This window comes from Salvelinus fontinalis, chromosome 22 (assembly GCF_029448725.1).
Source record: "Salvelinus fontinalis isolate EN_2023a chromosome 22, ASM2944872v1, whole genome shotgun sequence".
NCBI lineage: Eukaryota > Metazoa > Chordata > Actinopteri > Salmoniformes > Salmonidae > Salvelinus > Salvelinus fontinalis.
In genome coordinates, this window is record NC_074686.1 from 1,965,943 (window position 1) to 1,984,979 (window position 19,037).

The following is a 19,037-nucleotide window of genomic DNA, read 5'->3' on the forward strand; positions in this document are numbered from 1 at the left end:
GCACACATCTATCCATCGTAGGAGAACACACCGGGGGTAACGTTACCACCCACTGCCCAGTTTGCAAGCGTCTTCCAAACCATCATGGCGCCATCGTAGGAGAGCACACCGGGGTAACGTTACCATCCACTACCCTGTTTGCAAGCGTCTTCCAATTAATCATGGCGGTGGGGGTAGTAATAGTTAGTTAGCCTGCACATCCTGGTGCTTTTACTTCGACCAAAGAGTATGCATGGGAAATTGGACAAAGCTAACGTTATATACTACCTGCGTTTAAAACAAAAAGGTCTAAGAACTGCAGCATGTTGAAATAAATAGGCTAAAGCGGAACACTGTGACATACCCCCCCTTGCCTTGGTTGCTAAAGCTAACGTCCACTTAGCTAGCTGACTGGCTAAAACGAACGTTCATTTAGCTAGCTGACTGGGCTAACGTCGTTCGCGGAAGTGGACAGTGGATGTTTTTGCGGGAAGCTTCAGGTGAGAAAATACATGTTTTTTGCAACACAATTTGGTTAACCGAAGAAATGTAGTTATTCAACCATAGTTAGCTAGACATGTAGCTAGCTATACTACTTTATAGTTACCAGTAAGACATTTGGATTAACTAGCATAGTACTAGTAAATAGCTACTAACGCTAGCTAAATATCGAGTTGAGTTTAAATCTGCTAAGCTAGCTAGCGTTACTGTCGCATTAGATCCGCCAACGTCAATCTGATTAATCAGGCAAGATACGGTAGCGTTTGTATATTTAATCAGTCTGTAATACACAATTCACGTTAATTGGTATACAAAAAATAGCTTATTACACAGCCTGCTTAATCAGACTACGCTAACGTTAGCTCGCTAACGTTAGCTCATAACAATCACTTTCTTCGCCGTCGTTGTGCAGTTCAGATCTTTACAGTAAAATAGGAAATAGTTTGTTAATAGCTTACACTTAATACCTATTTGAACTAATGAAAGGCGTTGTGGTGTTTTATCAACAACTGTGTAACAGTTCATGCGCCAAATGTGTTGATTTGTTGGGCACGCGCATATGCCATTGACGATCTGTTGTTTAGTCAAATCGCTCAATGTTTACATTACAACGCCAATTTAATATCTAAACAAATAATGAAAACATTTAACTGCAGGCCATGCTATGAGCTCTTAGAAAAGTGGAAGGAAATTGTCAATGTTTTGTCAACAGGACCAGAGCACAGACCTACTGTTGAAAACCTGAGAGCACCCATTAGAAAGAAGGTGTCACAGTCTCCCAAGTGATGGAGAGTGGGGATGATGAGATGGAGATGACCGTGGGGGAGCTTCAGGGCTGGATACAGGAGGAGGTGGAGAATCAAGACTTGGTGAAACTCAGGAGGACCCAGCTGGCCCAGATGCAGAACCTAGTGCAGCGGAAGGAGAAGCAGGCCCTCTGCACCCGCACCCTTTTCAACACTGCCTGCGAGTGAGTGTTTTTCAGCCTGTTGGCTTAAGTGTTTAGCCTGGTCCCAGATCTGCTGTGGCTTGACCGTGAGACGTGGCATTGGTAAGAGCACAAACGGATCTGGGATCAGCCTATAAGTGTTGTTTTCTTGGTCTGCAATGCTTGCATCTTATTTTTATTGCAGCTTATTGGATGACTGTCATTCATATTCCATTAACCCAGCTCAATGTAACATTGAAAGGTTTAGGCTACTAGATGATACTCTAGTTTTCCCTATACCCATCATGAGGTTGCTACAACCTAGCCTACGAATGACAGTTTATAACGTAGGTGCACAGGTCAGAGAGAGAGAGACAAATTGGAGTAATCAAGGCGACAGACAGTGACATTCAATACCGCCATGCACACTCTTTCCTACATCTAGCTGATCTAGGGTGTAATCATTAGTCCAAACAGTTGCAAACGAGAGTTTCTATTGGAAAAATTCAGGTAGGTCTAAAAAAAATAATCTGCAGATTGAATACTAGGGGTGTGCCGAGTACTCGGACAAAACAAGTATTGTAACGGTGTTGTAATTATCCGTGATGAGAATAATTCATTCACTCGCATTCAGTCACTCGTTACGTGGCACAAGTCTCCCCTTCTCCCCTGCGAATTAGCCAAGCTTCATCTAAATCTGTGTCGAATAAATTCAGGCAGTAGTAGACAGCAGTGCATTAGGGTATTTATTAGCCTATTTCATTGCTAATTGAATAGGACTAAGTTAATAGCCTAATGTGCCGTTTCACCTGCCAGGGTCGTTTACCTTTGAACAATGTGTGTGAATGAGTGAAGGAACATAACGATGTGCTCTGAGTGATAGCGCACTTGAGGTATAGGCTTTAACGGCATTTCAAAGCGCACTTCCAGGTTTTCCGATCACAAGTAGATCCAATTACAAGTACCAACTGTGATAAAACTGATATGAGTGTGACGATCGGCACTGGATTCGAACCGACGATCGGTTCGAATCCAGGCTGTATCACATCCGGCTGTGATTGGAAGTCCCATAGGGTGGCGCACAATTGGCCCAGTGTCGCCCGCGTTTGGCCGAGGTAGGCCGTCATTGTAAATAAGAATTTGTTCTTAACTGACTTGCCTAGTTAAATCAAGGTTAAATATATATATATATTTTTAAAGGTTCCACTTTCTTAAAGCATTGAACAAACAAGAACAGGTTCTCACCAGTTCTCACAGTCTATGGGTCTAAGGGGAGTGATAAGATCTTTAGAGCCTCAACAGATGGAACAAGAATTCAGCCTGGCTGGGTCTTTAAGGAGCCAGTAATAAATCACTCCTTTGTGCGATGTGTGAGGAGGGTACTGGACAGTTGTGGAAAATTACCAGTGACCTAGTACTATAAAACCAAAAGCTTACCTTGACTCAGAAGAGTTTGTGTTGGATAGCCTTAGCCAGCTAGCCAACATAAATATCATTCCTCTCTGTTTGAGTAGGCTAAATTAGCTAGCTGCATTAGCTAGTAAGTGAAAGAAAATATTAAATAAATGATTTTGTTAAAACCTGTTAAACTATTGGCTAGTCAACTACTCACCACATGTTATGCAGTGCTAGCTAGCTGTAGCGTAAGCTTTCAGTACAAGGTTCATTCTCTGATCCTTTGATTGGGTGGACAACATATCAGTTCGTGCTGCAAGAGCTCCAATAGGTTGGAGGATGTCCTTCGGAAGTCGTTGTCATAATTACTGTGTAAGTCTATGGAAGAACCATGAGCATTGACTTCTATTGAAGTCAATGTACTCAGAGGAGGATGGACAATAGTTTTCCTGCAGCTACCCCAGAGAGGGCTGTTAAGGCCCAATTTCCTGCATTCCAATTGGTAGTTCACAGTCTAGTCCCATCGCTGCAACTCCCGTACAGACTCGGGAGAGGGAAAGGTCGAGAGCCGTGCGTCCTTCGAAACACAACCCAGCCAAGCTGCACTGCTTCTTGACGCAATGCCCGCTAAACCCGGAAGCCAATCGCACCAATGTGTCAGAGGAAACACTGTACACCTGGTGACCGTGTCAACGTGCATTGCGCCCGCCACAGGAGTTGCTAGTGCGCGATGACACAAGAACCTCCCTGCTGGCCAAACCCTCCCCTAATCTGGACGATGCTGGGCCAATTGTGGGCCACCCCATGGGTCTCCCGGTCGCGGCCGGCTGCGACAGAGCCTGGACTCGAACCGGGATCTCTAGTGGCACACTGTGATGCAGTGCCTTAGACCACTGTGCCACTTGGGAGATAAGTGTTTCAATCAGTTATTTGATGACGTGAATATATTTAGTATGCTCTAAAAAGGATACCTTTTTAATTTGTCGCTTTTAATTTTTCAGAAATTCATTGAGTAGGATGATCCCCCTTTACTCCCCTGAGGAGCCTCCACTGCAGCATATACATGTGAGACTGTTGTCTGCAGCAGTGCTATTGGACTCGTGGCTGTGGATTTGTTGTGCACTGATTTGACTGTTGACATTCCAAAGGCTGCGGTTCCCGATAGCTAAAGATCCGAAGCTTCTGTGCATGTGTAGGATTCTCTACTTTATGCACAGTCTCTGCTCTACTCGTTCGGCTGCCCAGAGAACTGGCTACTCTGACAATTACATTACAAATCACAAGATCACATAATGATCGATTCTACACAGAACCGACTATAATAGCATAGTATAACGTTACTGTAAGACAAAAACAACCTCACTTCTCTCATGCGGACAACTCAACAGCACTAAGCACTAGGCAAAATATGTGCTTTGGTTGAAACAATACAGGGATGCTACAGTTTGTTAAAACCCTCTGCTCTAAAATTAGCTCACTGTACATAATAATTCTAAACAATACTGTACTTCAAAACAACACTACATAACTCAGGAAGATCTAAGTGCATATTCCCATGAAACTGATTTCAGATCAAATGGTTGGCATGCAGATGCTGCGTGGATGTTTCACCAGTAAAACTTTAAGAATCAAAATTCATGATTGGGTGAGAAATGTGAAGGCAGGGTGACCATAACAATATGTGCGTAGAGGTAAAGAAACGTGGGGAAGAAGCTTCCAGGGAGGGCGGGAAGAGGGCTGTTACCTTCGGGACCGCAACCTTTGCCTTGACTGTTTCTCCACAGGTCTGTGGTGGAGTGTGAGACCGTTATGAAGGCGCTGTACAGCAAACTGGGCATGGAGTACAGAGACACAGACTCTGAAGATGAAGGAGTGGGCCAGCAAAGCGTCATTGAGATCGATGATGGGGACGCTGACAGAAACGACAACACCATGGCCACAGACGGAGGTAAGGGATTGAGGGAGATGTTGTTTCAATGGGACACAGAGGGGATGGGATGTGATGTGATCCTCAATCCCAATACGTTATGCTTTGTTTAATCTCCGTTCTATCGTTTTCTCAGTTGCTGCTTCCGATTCGGCTCCTGGAGAAGTCCCAGCTACAGACAGTGACACAGAAAATGTGAGAACTTAGCCAGATAGGATGTAAATGCACACACACACACGCATGCACACACTTCTGCATGTGTGGTCTCGGCCATGCTCCTGACATGCTTTTCTCTAATTCTTCCTTAGTACAATGACATGGCAGATGACATGGAGAGCATGCCATCCTCTCCAGCTGTGACCACCCCTTTTGTGACTGTAACTGTTGCCCCAAATGAAGCCTCAAACTCTAATGATACCCCAGCAACCCCCCTTGCTGAATCAGAGTCTGAACCACCAAGTCCACAAGAAGACAGCGGCGATGAGTATACTCCATCAAAATCAAAAAAGATCTCATCAAAACGTCCAGAGTCCAGCAAACGTGGACGGCCGAGAAAAGGGGAAAGGAAGAGAAGAGAATCTGTCCGAACCAAGCATCAACTTGTGTCTTACAGGGAAGACTCGCTTCCTGCCCCAGCAAATCCTTCTGTGCCATCGAAACCACAAAAGCCCAGAGCAGGTGACTGCTCTGCGTCGACAAAACAGCAGAACTCAAGCAAAGGTAGCACAGCTTCCCCACCAAAATTACAGGAGGCCAGCAAAAGTGGTTCCACTGTCCCATTAAAACAACAAGAGACCAGAAAAGGTGACTTGTGCTTTGCATTTTGGACTTCAAATGTTTGACCTTGTTTTGCATTATTGGTCTTCTCTAAATTGCTTGCAACTTGATGTCAGTGCTATATCTTTAAGGAAAATCTTTAGTTCTCATGGTGGTCTTCTCGCTCTCTCTGACAGAAACGTCCACTCCATTTGTGGTGACCAGCGTGTCGCAAGCTCCGACCCATGCGCCGAACCCTGCCACTCAGCCGCCTCCCGGCCTCACAGAGGAGGAGATCAAGACTGATATGAAGGTCCTGGCTAGGAGGAGGACCAAGACCTGGCACTCAGGCAAGATTACAGAAATCAAACTATCAGGTAAGAACACACACACCCACTGATTTATTTCTATTCTCATTGTATTTGTTTGTAATGGTGTAGATTTGTCTATGCTTGATGTGTTTCAATGTATGCACAGAGCTGCAAAATAATATTTTATTTTTTCAAGTCACTTTGACATATCTAGTCATATATCTATGCTTTTATATCAGTTCATGTCGTTTACAGAATTCTTTGTTTTCTCAATGCTCTCTATATCTCAACCATTGACGCTCCACAGAGAGTGGAAGCAGGTATAAGGTGGACTTTAGCGAGAAGGGGAGAAGCATGCTGTCAGGACACCACATAGCCTTTGACCACACCGCTTCACTGGAGCGGCTGTACGTGGGCGTGCGCGTGGTGGCCAAGTTCAAGGACGCCGAGCAGTCCTGGTTCTACTCTGGCATTCTGGCTGAGCTCCCCAACCGAAAGAACCGCATGAGGTATGAGAGTGTGTGTGAGTAGGGCTGTGGCGTTCATTACATTTTGTCAGCCTTTCGATTGTCGTGCAAATAACTGCCGGTCTCATAGTAATTGAGCATTAATTAACATAAACACGTTTAGCACCTCATGGCTTACACCGTAACCTATAAGCCGCTGATGTGGACCTTTGGAACATAAATCCATTTAATATAGCCTACACCCCTCGAACTCAACTCTGGACCTCGAAGCCAGTTCCTCTGCATTTTTTAAAATTGTTCCCTTCTAATCACGGAATGTGTGCATTTATCAGGTAGAACAGCCAGCGTAGCAGCCATATCTGATAGTATTATGTGTGAATGGTTGGATGATGTTAAATGTAAACATCATGCTGAATGTGATCCATCAATGTCTTAGTAAAGCTCTGTGGCGCTCCTTGTGTTTCAGGTTCCTGGTCTTTTTTGACGACGGCACACCTTCCTATGTCGGTTTGCCGGATCTCCACATTGTTTGCAGACCACGTAAGAACAGCCTCGGGCTTAAAAAAAAAATGTCTCTCTTATATTTACTCAATACTTCTTGGCTCCAATCTTGTTTGATCCTCCTACCAAATGTAGGATGTTTTATTCAGATCCAGCTGTAGTTGGGTGAATCCACCTGTGCAACAAGATATACCAAAGTCATTTGAGTTATCCATTTTTCAATTAATTGTCTTGTACGGAGCAGCAGAACTTCTACTCGGGTTGTTGTCATGCTACAAGTTTAATCTGCAATGCAGGTGTTGGTGAGATTCTTGCAGAAAAGCACACCGACTCACACAAGCTAAGCCTCCTGTCTCTCTCTATCGACTGCAGTGCCGGAGGTGTGGGAGGACATAGAGGATGAGGCCAACAGGGAGTTCATCAAGGAATACATCAAGGTGTATCCCAACCCGCCCATGGCCCAGTATAGACCGGGACAGCCCATCAACGTGGAGTTTGAGGGGATCCAGAGGAGGACAGAAGTAGAGCAGATTGACTGCAGCTTGTTGTGCGTCCTCTTCAAGGTGAGAAGCTACAACTGCTTAATCCGTAACCTTGAATTACATTTGATAGTGATTGACTTGCAGTATATTGTGCCTGGTATTCTGGTTATGCTTACCTAACTAAAGTAAAATTATTCACTGACACACAAAATGCCATGCCTTTTTTCCCTGTATGTCTCACTGTGCGCTAAAGTGTGTCTGTGTGGTGTTCTCAGGATGACGAACATAAGGAATGGGTGTACCGAGGCTCTTTGCGTCTGGAGCACATGGCCAACATGAAGAAACGTGTTGAGGAGGCAAAGGATAAACCACCAGTGACACGGCCCAACAGTGGTAAGTGTCTGTCTTATCTCCTTTTTACTCTGTGCCCTGTGGATAAATAATGGACACATCGACAGCCTTGTGTTTGTTTATCTGAATGAATGATCTACATCAGCCGTCTGGACAATGCGTTTATTTAGCGAGCACACTCTTTGTCCGTCACCCAGGGGGAGCAGTTTCGACTACTACTACAATCCACCAGACTAGCACGGCTGCTGCCAACAAACCTCACGTCAGCCCCTCATCAACAGTAATACCAGCGCAGGTCACTTCAAACAATGTCAGCCAGGGCCAGCCAGCTGCTGGTAAACAGTCAGCATCCGTAGGGTGAGTAGAATTTATGTCTGTGTTTATACTGTTTCTGTACTCTTTTCAAAAGTGCGTCTTGCACGAATTTCTTGAGTATTTATTTCCTGCATACATTATTATTCAATTTTATTAGGGTGGAAGGTAGCCTAGCGGTTAGAGCAGGGGTGGGCAATTCCAGTCCTCGAGGGCCCGATTGCTGTCACAGTTTTACCCCAGCTAACACACCTGACTCCAATAATCACCTAATCATGATTTTCAGTTTAGAATGCAATTTGATTAATCAGCTGTGTTCGCTAGGGATGGAGAAAAAGTGTGCCACCAATCAGGTTCCCGAGGACTGGAGTTGCCCACCCCTGGGTTAGAGCGTTGGGCCAGTAACCCATTTGGTGGAAGAATCAGAATTAGTTGTGTAACATAGATAATTAAGATGTCTTATCTGCATAATATGTTTATGTGATATACTTGTTATTAGAATGTATCCCTTCGGACTCCCTTCGTGTTGGCAGTTGCACCTCTTCCCTCAGATGGGGCTTGTCACGAGAATTTTCACTCTCAATGATGATAACTAAACAATTATTTAAGCTTTGACCAATCCCTGAGGTTTGTAAGACCCTGGGTTTAATAATAATTAGGCTAAGACTAAGCTTCTTCAAAAGGTTTGTCAGCTTTATTGAGAGAACGTTCTAAAGTCAACCAAATTTGAACAGTCTTTTATAACCCCCTCTACGCACGCGCACACACACACACACACACACACACACACACACACACACACACACACACACACACACACACACACACACACACACACACACACACACACACACACACACACACACACACACACACACACAGAGTTTTATCACTTTTCTACCAGCCTTGGCAGTTTCTCGCCATTCTCTCCTCTCCTCCATAGATTAGAGAGGCCTTGGAAGGACCCTCCAGTTGTCAGCTTTTTCAGAGTTATCATGTGTAGTCTACCAGCCTCTGTTTTCTCAACCATACATTTCTCCCTCTTAACTTGTCCCACACATACATTATTGGAATATAGTCTTATAATTCTAATACATTTCACATAGTCTTATACGTGTCTGGGTGGAATTCTTTAGTCATTACTTTAAACATATACAACTTATCAGGCTCAGTCACCTGGGGCCCAGAGAGGGGAGAGGTCAGGCTTGTCTTTCACATGTCCCTGGTGCTATGCAGAATATCAGGAAGGGAAGAGGACAGAATGGAACATTGTCTTCATATGTGAATGTGTCCACCTATTCTTAAACCATGTGAAGGGATGGCGTGATTAATGGGGAACCAATTACTTGTCTCCACAATGTCTGTGCGCCAGTCACTCCCTCCTTTGGCATTGGGGGATGTGTGTGGTAGTGTCTGGAAACATTGTAAGTCATCTCTGATGTTGCACTTATCCTGGGTTAGCGTATGACCTAGAGGCTCACTCCCCTCAGTGAGCTTGTCCAGGAGTGGGGTCAAGAAGGGATTTTACTTGAGATGGGAGTATCTGGAGTTGACAATTGATTTATGCCATTGGATGAGTTGCTGTTTTTGTGCTATGAAGTACCAGGAACGAGATTGGAACCTAGTCTTATGGACCAAACTGAATGATAATTTATAGCGAATGCTATCTGGCTACGGGATACTCCTTTCTCATTTAAAACGTCTCACCTTGACCCGTTCAAAACATCTGTGGTTTATTTTTTATTTATTTATTTAGTTATTTCACCTTTATTTAACCAGGTAGGCAAATTGAGAACACGTTCTCATTTACAATTGCGACCTGGCCAAGATAAAGCAAAGCAGTTAGACACATACAACAACACATAGTTACACATGGAGTAGAACAAACATACAGTCAATAATACAGTGAAAAATAAGTCTATATACAATGTGAGCAAGTGAGGTGAGATAAGGGAGGTGAAGGCAAATAAAATATATTAATAAATAAAAATATAAAAAGGCCATGGTGGCGAAGTAAATACAATATAGCAAGTAAAAAAACACTGGAATGGTTGGTTTGCAGTGGAAGAAGGTGCAAAGTAGAGATAGAAATAATGGGGTGCAAAGGAGCAAAATAAATAAATACAGTAGGTAAAGAGGTAGTTGTTTGGGCTAAATTATAGATGGGCTATGTACAGGTGCAGTAATCTATGAGCTGCTCTGACAGCTGGTGCTTAAAGCTAGTGAGGGAGATAAGTGTTTCCAGTTTCAGAGATTTTTATAGTTTGTTCCAGTCATTGGCAGCAGAGAACTGGAAGGAGAGGCGGCCAAAGGAAGAATTGGTTTTGGGGGTGACCAGAGAGATATACCTGCTGGAGCGCGTGCTACGGGTGGGCGTTGCTATGGTGACCAGCGAGCTGAGATAAGGGGGGACTTTACCTAGCAGGGTCTTGTAGATGACCTGGAGCCAGTGGGTTTGGCGACGAGTGTGAAGCGAGGGCCAGCCAACGAGAGCGTACAGGTCGCAGTGGTGGGTAGTATATGGGGCTTTGGTGACAAAACGGATGGCACTGTGATAGACTGCATCCAATTTATTGAGTAGGGTTTTGGAGGCTATTTTGTAAATGACATCACCGAAGTCGAGGATTGGTAGGATGGTCAGTTTTACAAGGGTATGTTTGGCAGCATGAGTGAAGGATGCTTTGTTGCGGAATAGGAAGCCAATTCTAGATTTTAACTTTGGATTGGAGATGCTTGATGTGAGTTTGGAAGGAGAGTTTACAGTCTAACCAGACACCTAGGTATTTGTAGTTGTCCACCTATTCTAAGTCAGAGCCGTCCAGAGTAGTGATGTTGGACAGGCGGGCAGGTGCAGGCAGCGATCGGTTGAAGAGCATGCATTTAGTTTTACTTGTATTTAAGAGCAATTGGAGGCCACGGAAGGAGAGTTGTATGGCATTGAAGCTCGCCTGGAGGGTTGTTAACACAGTGTCAAAAGAAGGGCCAGAAGTATACAGAATAGTGTCGTCTGCGTAGAGGTGGATCAGAGACTCACCAGCAGCAAGAGCGACATCATTGATGTATACAGAGAAGAGAGTCGGTCCAAGAATTGAACCCTGTGGCACCCCCATAGAGACTGCCAGAGGTCCGGACAACAGACCCTCCGATTTGACACACTGAACTCGATCAGAGAAGTAGTTGGTGAACCAGGCGAGGCAATCATTAGAGAAACCAAGGCTGTCGAGTCTGCCGATGAGGATGTGGTGATTGACAGAGTCAAAAGCCTTGGTCAGGTCAATGAATATGGCTGCACAGTACTGTTTCCTATCGATAGCGGTTAAGATATCGTTTATGACCTTGATCGTGGCTGAGGTGCACCCATGACCAGCTCTGAAACCAGATTGCATAGCGGAGAAGGTATGGTGGGATTCGAGATGGTCGGTCATCTGTTTGTTGACTTGGCTTTCGAAGACCTTAAATGTGTCGACTAGGGGGTGTATCTTGACTATAAAAGACCTTTGTACTTTTGTCTCGCCGCTTTCAACGAATCATCAGAGACGGTGATTCGTCGACCAGACATCGCTATTGCAAAGCTCTCACTATTAAAGATTTAGTTGAAGTATGACTCTGACTCGTGTGAATAGTTTGTCTCTCCTCATTTGATAGTAAAGAAATGAACCACCACATCCAAAAGCTTGCTAGTTCGAATCCCCGAGCCAGCTAGGTGAACAATCTGTCGATCTGCCCTTGAGCAAGGCGACCAACTCTAATTGCTCCAGGGTCGCCGTCAATAATGGCTGATCCCTGACTGTGCACTCTCCAAGGGTGTCTCAGGGGGAGTGGGATATTCAAAAATCACATTTCCATTTCACACCACAAGCTTGTACTGGTTACAGACAGGGCCAATATGTAGGGCCAATATGTAGGGCCAATAAGTACCCCTTATTTAACCTTTGGATCCTTGTTTCAGGCTGTCAACCTTTCCTCCCTCGTTCATTCTCCCTCAAACCCATGCCATCTTCTCCCTGGTCATGTCAGGAGGCCCTTGGGCCAGGATCGTACGACCGACAAGGAGTCGTCTGTCATCACAGCTAAAGGTTCGGTCACCTTCACCCCCCACCGTTGCTGCCCCGCCTGCCTGAACTGCATCCGGTCAAAGGTCGAGGCTAAGCACCGTGGACGCAACCCGCTGCTCATCCCCCTGCTCTGCGAGTTCCGCCGCATGAAGGGCCGCCACCGGATCAATAACAAGGTGGGTGTAGGGTGAAGTTGCCCCTAGATGCTGATCATGGGTTAGTTGGGCATTTTCCCCTCTAATGGTTTAGGTTAGGATTGGGGGAGGTGAAGCTGATCCTAGGGGAAATTTCACCCGTGGTCAGTAACAAGGTGAGCACCTAGCTAACTGGACTGTCTGGAACATCATACTTCATGATACAGAACTCTGCCATTACCTATAGTGATTACTCAGCTCCAGGGGTGCTAGGTCATGCCTGATGCTGTGCTCTTCTTAACTGGAGAATTTGGAGCAGAGCAATTGATACATTTCCATAGCAACAGATGAAAAATAATGTATAATTCTGTTGTCATCCAAGATTCATACCTGTAGTAATTCAAAACTCTGTTATGTTTATGCTCTTTCTTTGGGTTTTCTTACCTCCTTCCTCCTCCGGCCCTCTGTCTCTCTCAGACGTATTTCCACATATTTTACCGGTCGCCGTGTGGCCTCAGCCTGAGCAACATGACTGCTGTGCAGGACTACCTTCAACAGACACGCTGTGACTTCCTCTTCCTGGACATGTTCTGCCTGGACCCCTTTGTGTCTGTGACCACCACCTACCAGCCCCGGCCCTACAAGATCAACATCCCAGACCTGACGCTGGGCAGAGAGAACCAGCCACTGTCCTGCATCAACGAGCTCAACAGCATCCGGCCACTCTCGGTGATCTACAACAAGCAGCGTGTCGCAGCCAGTGGGGTCTCCATCAACACCAGCTCAGACTTTCTGATGGGCTGCGACTGCACCGACGGCTGCAGGGATAGGTGTGTGTCACAGGGGTTAAAGTTCTCCGTCACTGCAATGTATTTCCTTAACCTTTTTTTAAAGGACTGGACAACCAGTTTAATAGATGTACAAAATATCCCTCTATCCCTAAAAGCATGATGGTCATTATGTTTTGTTTTACATGAAAGGGGAGGTTAACTTGGCCCCTCAGACAATCGATCTAAGATCAACTTAAGTTCCAGTCATGGTATTTGTTTGTGGTTGCTTTAACCCCTGGTGTGTCATCATGGTGCCATGTTTTTGATACTCCTTGATTTCTGTAATGCTAAGTATGTACCAAGAGGTAAAGGTAGTAGCCAATGAAGAGGTGTGTCATTTCCTACTGTGGCACATGTCAAATTACAGCTCATCTATATCCATTCACCCCAATGGCGATGTCTTAATCGGATTATATTCAGGGGTATTTTGGGTATGTAGAGGTTGTTTTGACATATGTATTTATGGACATGTATATTGTGTTGATGTAGGTCGGCATGCTCCTGTCACCAGCTGACCATCCAGGCCACAGCCCTGTTGCCAGCGGGCCCTGAGGACGTCAACGCTGGCTACACACACAAGAGGCTGGAGAAACGCCTCTCCACAGGGTGAGGCTGTTAATTGACAGATGGAAACGATCCATCAATCGCAATATCCATCTGACTGTTGGTCTCAGTTTTCTCCTTCCTCTCAGCTCTTTCTCTGCATTTGTTTTTTGTGACATGCTTTGAGAGCAATGTCTGAAAAGCCCTTATTATTATTATTATTATTATTATTATTATTGTTTCTATATCAACCACCTCCCTCTGTCTGCAGTATATATGAGTGCAACGCACTGTGCCGCTGTGACCCGCGGGTGTGCTCTAACCGGGTGGTTCAGCATGGCCTTCAGCTGCGGCTACAGCTCTTCATGACCATGGGGAAGAGCTGGGGAATCCGCTGCCTGGATGACATTGCCAAGGGCACCTTCGTCTGCACCTACACTGGTGAGTGAGCTAGGAATCTAATTTAACCCAACACAGACAGACTGCTGTTAAGTATGACTTCTGTTGATTACATACTAGAGCTGACCCCTTTATTCGACCGGTCAATTGTTTGGTCGATAGGCTGTTTGCTCGACTACAGAAATCTCGGTCGACTGTAGCAAAAAATGCGCTTTCTCCCTCATTGGATAGCGGCCGCTGTCCACGGTTCTGAAACACTTCAGCGCGCTGTTGAATTGGTGGCTTTTCCTATACTATGTTGCTATGTGCATAATTGTCACGAGAATTTTCAATCGCAATGATAATAACTAACAATCAATAAACTTTGACTTATCCCCGAGGTTCGTAAGACCCTGGGTTTAATAATAATTAGGCAAAGACTCATCTTATGCAAAAGGTCCGCACAGTTTATTCACGAGAACGTTCTGAAGTCCATAATACAAGGACATACATTTTATAACTTGCTCCCCACTTACGCACATACCTCCACACAAACAGTAGATATCTTACGCAAAGACAAAAAACACAAAGAACAATAGGTGAGTCGTATCCTTCCCCAGAGTTCTCACCACTGTTTATCACTACCCAGCCAACAGTTCCATTCCCCCGAGATTAGAGGAACCTTGAGAAGGACTCCCTGTCCTATCATAAGTTTCTCAGTTCTAGCCAAGTTGGGTCAAACACAGTTGAATTGTTCTCTGTATTTTCTTAGGCACACACATTTCTCTCCCTAACAGGTCTCTTCTGAACCTTGTTAGACTTACGTTGAATACTTTAATTATTCATTATACATGCTACATAAACTAATAATCACTAATTAGTTACATTTCAGGGTAGGGTTCATTAATCATTACCTTTAAGCATCTAATTCCCTTATCAATAATAGCAAAGTTAACCCGCATATTGGTGTTTTAGAACAATGCCGTGGAGACAGCAGCAGAATGAGGAGATGAGAAAACAGCCCTTGCCTTAATTGTCTTAAGTGAGGAGAGGAAACCGTTTTGCTGTAATAAAGAGTTTACACTTTTTTTTTGTTAGCACAGCCTCTCTGGTATTATTTATAATTAATTTAGTGTTTACACCAAATTGTCCCAAAAATAATATTTATAATAATAGCGCTCCTTTTTCTTGATCTCCTTGTTGCTATTATTATTATTATTATTATTATTATTATAATAGTAATAATGTCATTAACATTAGTAGGCTTAGTATTGCAACCTTGAATAACCACCATCGAGCTGTAGGCCTAAAAGCACATCCTGTTTAGAAAACAAAAACAGTAACTGATTCGATAAATTGAACAAAGTGCTGCGCATAAGGGATATATGAATCGCCTACAAGTAGCCTATCAACTTTCACAGTCAATGATTTTGTTTATATGTTTTGTGCGTATAAATTGAATATTGCCAAATGCATCATTGAGCATATTTAATGCAACCCTTGCTGTTAGATGGCAAAGCAGCAGCATACAACTGACCTAAACGTTTGGAAATGATAAGTTAACTTTCTCATCCATAGCCTTAAAATGCATCTCAAGTGCAATTGCACTGTTTAGCTGACTCTGAAGGCTTGAGGGCATTTAGGACGTACTGCAGATCACTAAAATATCCTAATGATTATGATCACACTTCATCAATTCAGATATTATGGCGACACTAAAGGAAATATGGTTTAGGAACCAAGCTCGAGTTATCAGTGTGGCCTAATCACCTGGACATGTTGAAATTCTGTATCTTCACGCCGAGAATAAAAACCTCCAGGTTTCCTTCATAACTGTCAATTTATTGGGAACAAAGAGAATTACTGGGGGCAGTTTGGGGGGAAAAAACAATCCCGTCCGAATCGTTATCTGGAATAACGGACATTCTAGTAATGCTAGTCCCGTGCGAATAGGTCTTTGGTCACGTGCATGCGATGCATACATGTGTCATCTGAAGAGAGCAAGAGTTGAGGGAATAGGTCATGTTTTTCCTAATAAAATGAGGGATTTTGGAACTTTTCAGTCAAACGTTTGTAATTATCGGACAGTGCGATAATGCACTTTCATGTTCTGTGGTGGTCGCTACAGCAGGGAGGAGAGAGACCACGGGTGCTAGTCAGTCACTCACTGTCTATTTTTTTTACACAGCGCATCAAGTCTGAGCCAGGCGGCACAATCAAATCAATTGCGGTCGGACTCCCTCTAGTAATTTGTGTCTTAATTATTTCATCAAACAGTTCGCCTAAAGCGTCAGACAAGCTCAGTGCATATAGTTGATTTGATTCAAACACATAGGTTGTCTATATGGAGAAAAACATGTTTATACATTTCTACCAATCAATTGGTCAAAAGAACAGGATTTGTTTTTGTCGGGAACAGCCCTATTACATACACTATTAGTCTTATTCTGCTATATATATATATATATATATATATATATATATCATTTTAGTGCTCAATACAAGCCCTCTAGTAGTGTTGCCCTCTTCTCTCCTTCTACTATTGCAATGTCATTCTTCCTGTTATATTCCACACAATGCTCACAACTTTTTCCTTTGCTATCTCTCCCCTTAGGGATAATCATGAACAAGAAGAGTTTGAGCACAGAGGGCAACATGTACATGGTCAACCTGAACCACATAGAAGGAGCTGAGAGCAAGGAGGGTTACGAGAGTGAGGCCCGCTGCTCCGACAATGAGTCAGGTACAGACATGCAGAGCCTGGCCTCACCTGCAGCCATAGCATCAGATCTACCCTATCTGTGTATTATGTTTATATGAATGTGAAAAAGATACACTGGTTTTGCATGTCAATTCATGAACTGTAAATGCACATACCCAGTGGGGGACACCGAGATCACGGAGTGCAAAGAGAAACAACAGAACTGATCATCTCTGTAATGTTGTGGCCTCTGTTCTACATTAGGTTCAGAAGAGCCCATAGAAGAAGACAAAAGTGAACATGATGATGACTGTGATGGTGGTGGTGATGAGGAAGAGGGAAACCACGACAAAGAGCCGCTACGTATGAAGAACTCGTATGATGAAGAAGAAGAACCCAGTGACTATGAGGACAATTATGAGGACAAGGATTATGATGTCAGTGAAGATGATGGCGGCTCTGATGATGACTTCAGGCACAACGTCTCCTCTATGGAGAGGAGCTACGTCACCCGCAGGCATGCCAAAATACTACAGGAGGGTAAGAGGAAACCGTATATACAGAAAAGTATACTCAGAGAAAAAACAAACATGGAGGGAAACTAAAAAGGTTACTGAGGTTCAGTAGAGGATTCATTCTTATTTGGTTTGATAAATGATGGTTTCTCAAAATACTGTAGGAAAGTAAAGCACAGACAAAAATTGACAGAAACATCTTTATGAATTCTCCACTATTTTTTGATTTATAAAAATGATATTTTTTTTGGTTCCCAGACTAATCAAATGACACTTCTCTCATAGACCCAGCGACGAAATCGGGCTCTGACGCCAAATCTTCTGACCAGCAGGACGGTACAGCAGAGGGAATTGACAAGGAGGCCTCAAACGCCACTAGGCATTTCTTTGATGGGGAGGAGTCATGCTACGTCATCGATGCAAAGCTAGAAGGGAATGTGGGTCGTTACCTCAATGTGAGTCATGAGGAGGAATATTCAGAGGATATCGTGTGTTGGATAGTATGCCCTGACAGTATTTTATCTATATCCATACTTCTCAGAGATCCGCCAACTATACATCTGATAAGGGAATTTATATGTTTAAAGTCTAAAGAAGACTAAAGAATTCCACCCTGAAATGTAATTATTAGACTATGTAAAATGTATTAGAATAATTAGACTAAAATCCAATAAGGTTTGGTTGAGACAAGTTAAGCGTGAGAAATGTGTGACTGAGAAAATAGAGGACAATTGAACTATACATGACCTGACCTGGTTGGAACTCTGAAAAACTTACGTCAGGAAAGAGGCCCTGTCAAGGTCCCTCTAATCTAGGGAGGAAGGAAACGGCATGGAACTGCCAGCTTGGTAGAATAGTGATAAACGAGGAATGTGCACACCGTGGGGAAAGATGCAGCCCACCTACTGTTTGTGTGTGTGTGCGTGTAAGTAGGTGGAGGTGGGAGTTATAAAATTATTGTCTTTGCATTTTTGACTTAAGAACGTTCTCTGAATAAAGCTTACGAACCTTTTGAAGAAGCTTAGTCTTTGCCTAATTATTATTAAACCCAGGGTCTTACAAACCTCGGGGATTGGTCAAAGCTTAGATAATTGTCAAGTTATCATCATTGGGATTGAAAATTCTCGTGACAACACCTTCTCCTTTTTTTCTCTCTACAGCATAGCTGCCAACCAAACCTGTTTGCGCAGAATGTTTTTGTGGACACACATGACCTTCGATTTCCCTGGGTGGCGTTCTTTGCCAGCAAGTTAGTGACCTTCTGTTATGATATCTATTGCTTGGTCTTTTGAGAGTCCAAGCCAGGATTAATATGGGGTCTGCTCATGCCTTTGGCTCTATAATAAATGCCCATGCCCATGTGGACTAAATGTGTATTATAATATGCACTTCAGTATATTCATCATATTGTCTTTTTATTTTTCAGGCGCATTAGAGCTGGTACAGAGCTGGCGTGGGATTATAAATGTGAGCTTGGTGTGAAAAGGTCGTCAAGAGTCCTTAATTGTCGCTGTGATCCAGAGTGCAGGGAAAAGTTATGAAAGCCCATACTACTACTTCCAGCTTCACCGCCTCAGTAAATGTATGAATATACTGTAATAGGTATTCTTAACCTTTTTTCAATAAAAAATGAACTTTTTTGTATTTTAATCATGCACTGAGTTTTTTTTGTTCATATTACAGTTCTTAAATTGTGCTTTAATGAATTAATTCAAGTATTTAAATGTTCTTTATAGCATTCCTAATTTATTCTGCAAATGTGTTCTGCCAGAATATATTAGTAAACTATATTCACAAATGTTGAAGTTATTTCTTAAGAACTTTTAAGGTATTAAACATATGTAAAGGCACTAGCTCGCACCTGAAGAAGGATCTGTGGTCTGGCTGCGGCTGGAAGAGTGTTTTAATTAGGGGTTGTTTACTTGTGGGGAGCAATGCTCGTAGCTTCGAACCATCCTGTTCTCTCGAGCT

The 19,037-nt window shown here is 43.6% G+C and overlaps 1 protein-coding gene across 1 annotated transcript; it reads left to right on the forward strand.

Moving 5' to 3' along the window:
* Positions 1-90: 90 nt before the first annotated feature.
* Positions 91-18,716, forward strand: LOC129819535 (histone-lysine N-methyltransferase SETDB1-B-like). The gene is made up of 20 exons (XM_055875876.1): positions 91-479; positions 1,193-1,450; positions 4,588-4,751; positions 4,867-4,925; positions 5,039-5,534; positions 5,684-5,863; positions 6,105-6,306; positions 6,731-6,804; positions 7,138-7,328; positions 7,523-7,640; positions 7,796-7,955; positions 11,928-12,141; positions 12,577-12,929; positions 13,419-13,535; positions 13,744-13,913; positions 16,465-16,593; positions 16,816-17,091; positions 17,352-17,521; positions 18,227-18,315; positions 18,493-18,716. The coding sequence occupies exons 2-20, from the start codon at positions 1,266-1,268 to the stop codon at positions 18,605-18,607; spliced, it is 3,462 nt and encodes a 1,153-aa protein (XP_055731851.1). The 5' UTR covers positions 91-479; positions 1,193-1,265; the 3' UTR covers positions 18,608-18,716.
* Positions 18,717-19,037: the final 321 nt, after the last annotated feature.

Coding starts and splice junctions, on each gene's coding strand:
- LOC129819535 (XM_055875876.1), top strand. CDS start 1,266: ATGGAGAGTGGGGATGATGAGATGGAGATGACCGTGGGGGAGCTTCAG. Junction 1,451..4,587: donor CTTTTCAACACTGCCTGCGA/GTGAGTGTTTTT, acceptor GTTTCTCCACAG/GTCTGTGGTGGAGTGTGAGA. Junction 4,752..4,866: donor CACCATGGCCACAGACGGAG/GTAAGGGATTGA, acceptor TCGTTTTCTCAG/TTGCTGCTTCCGATTCGGCT.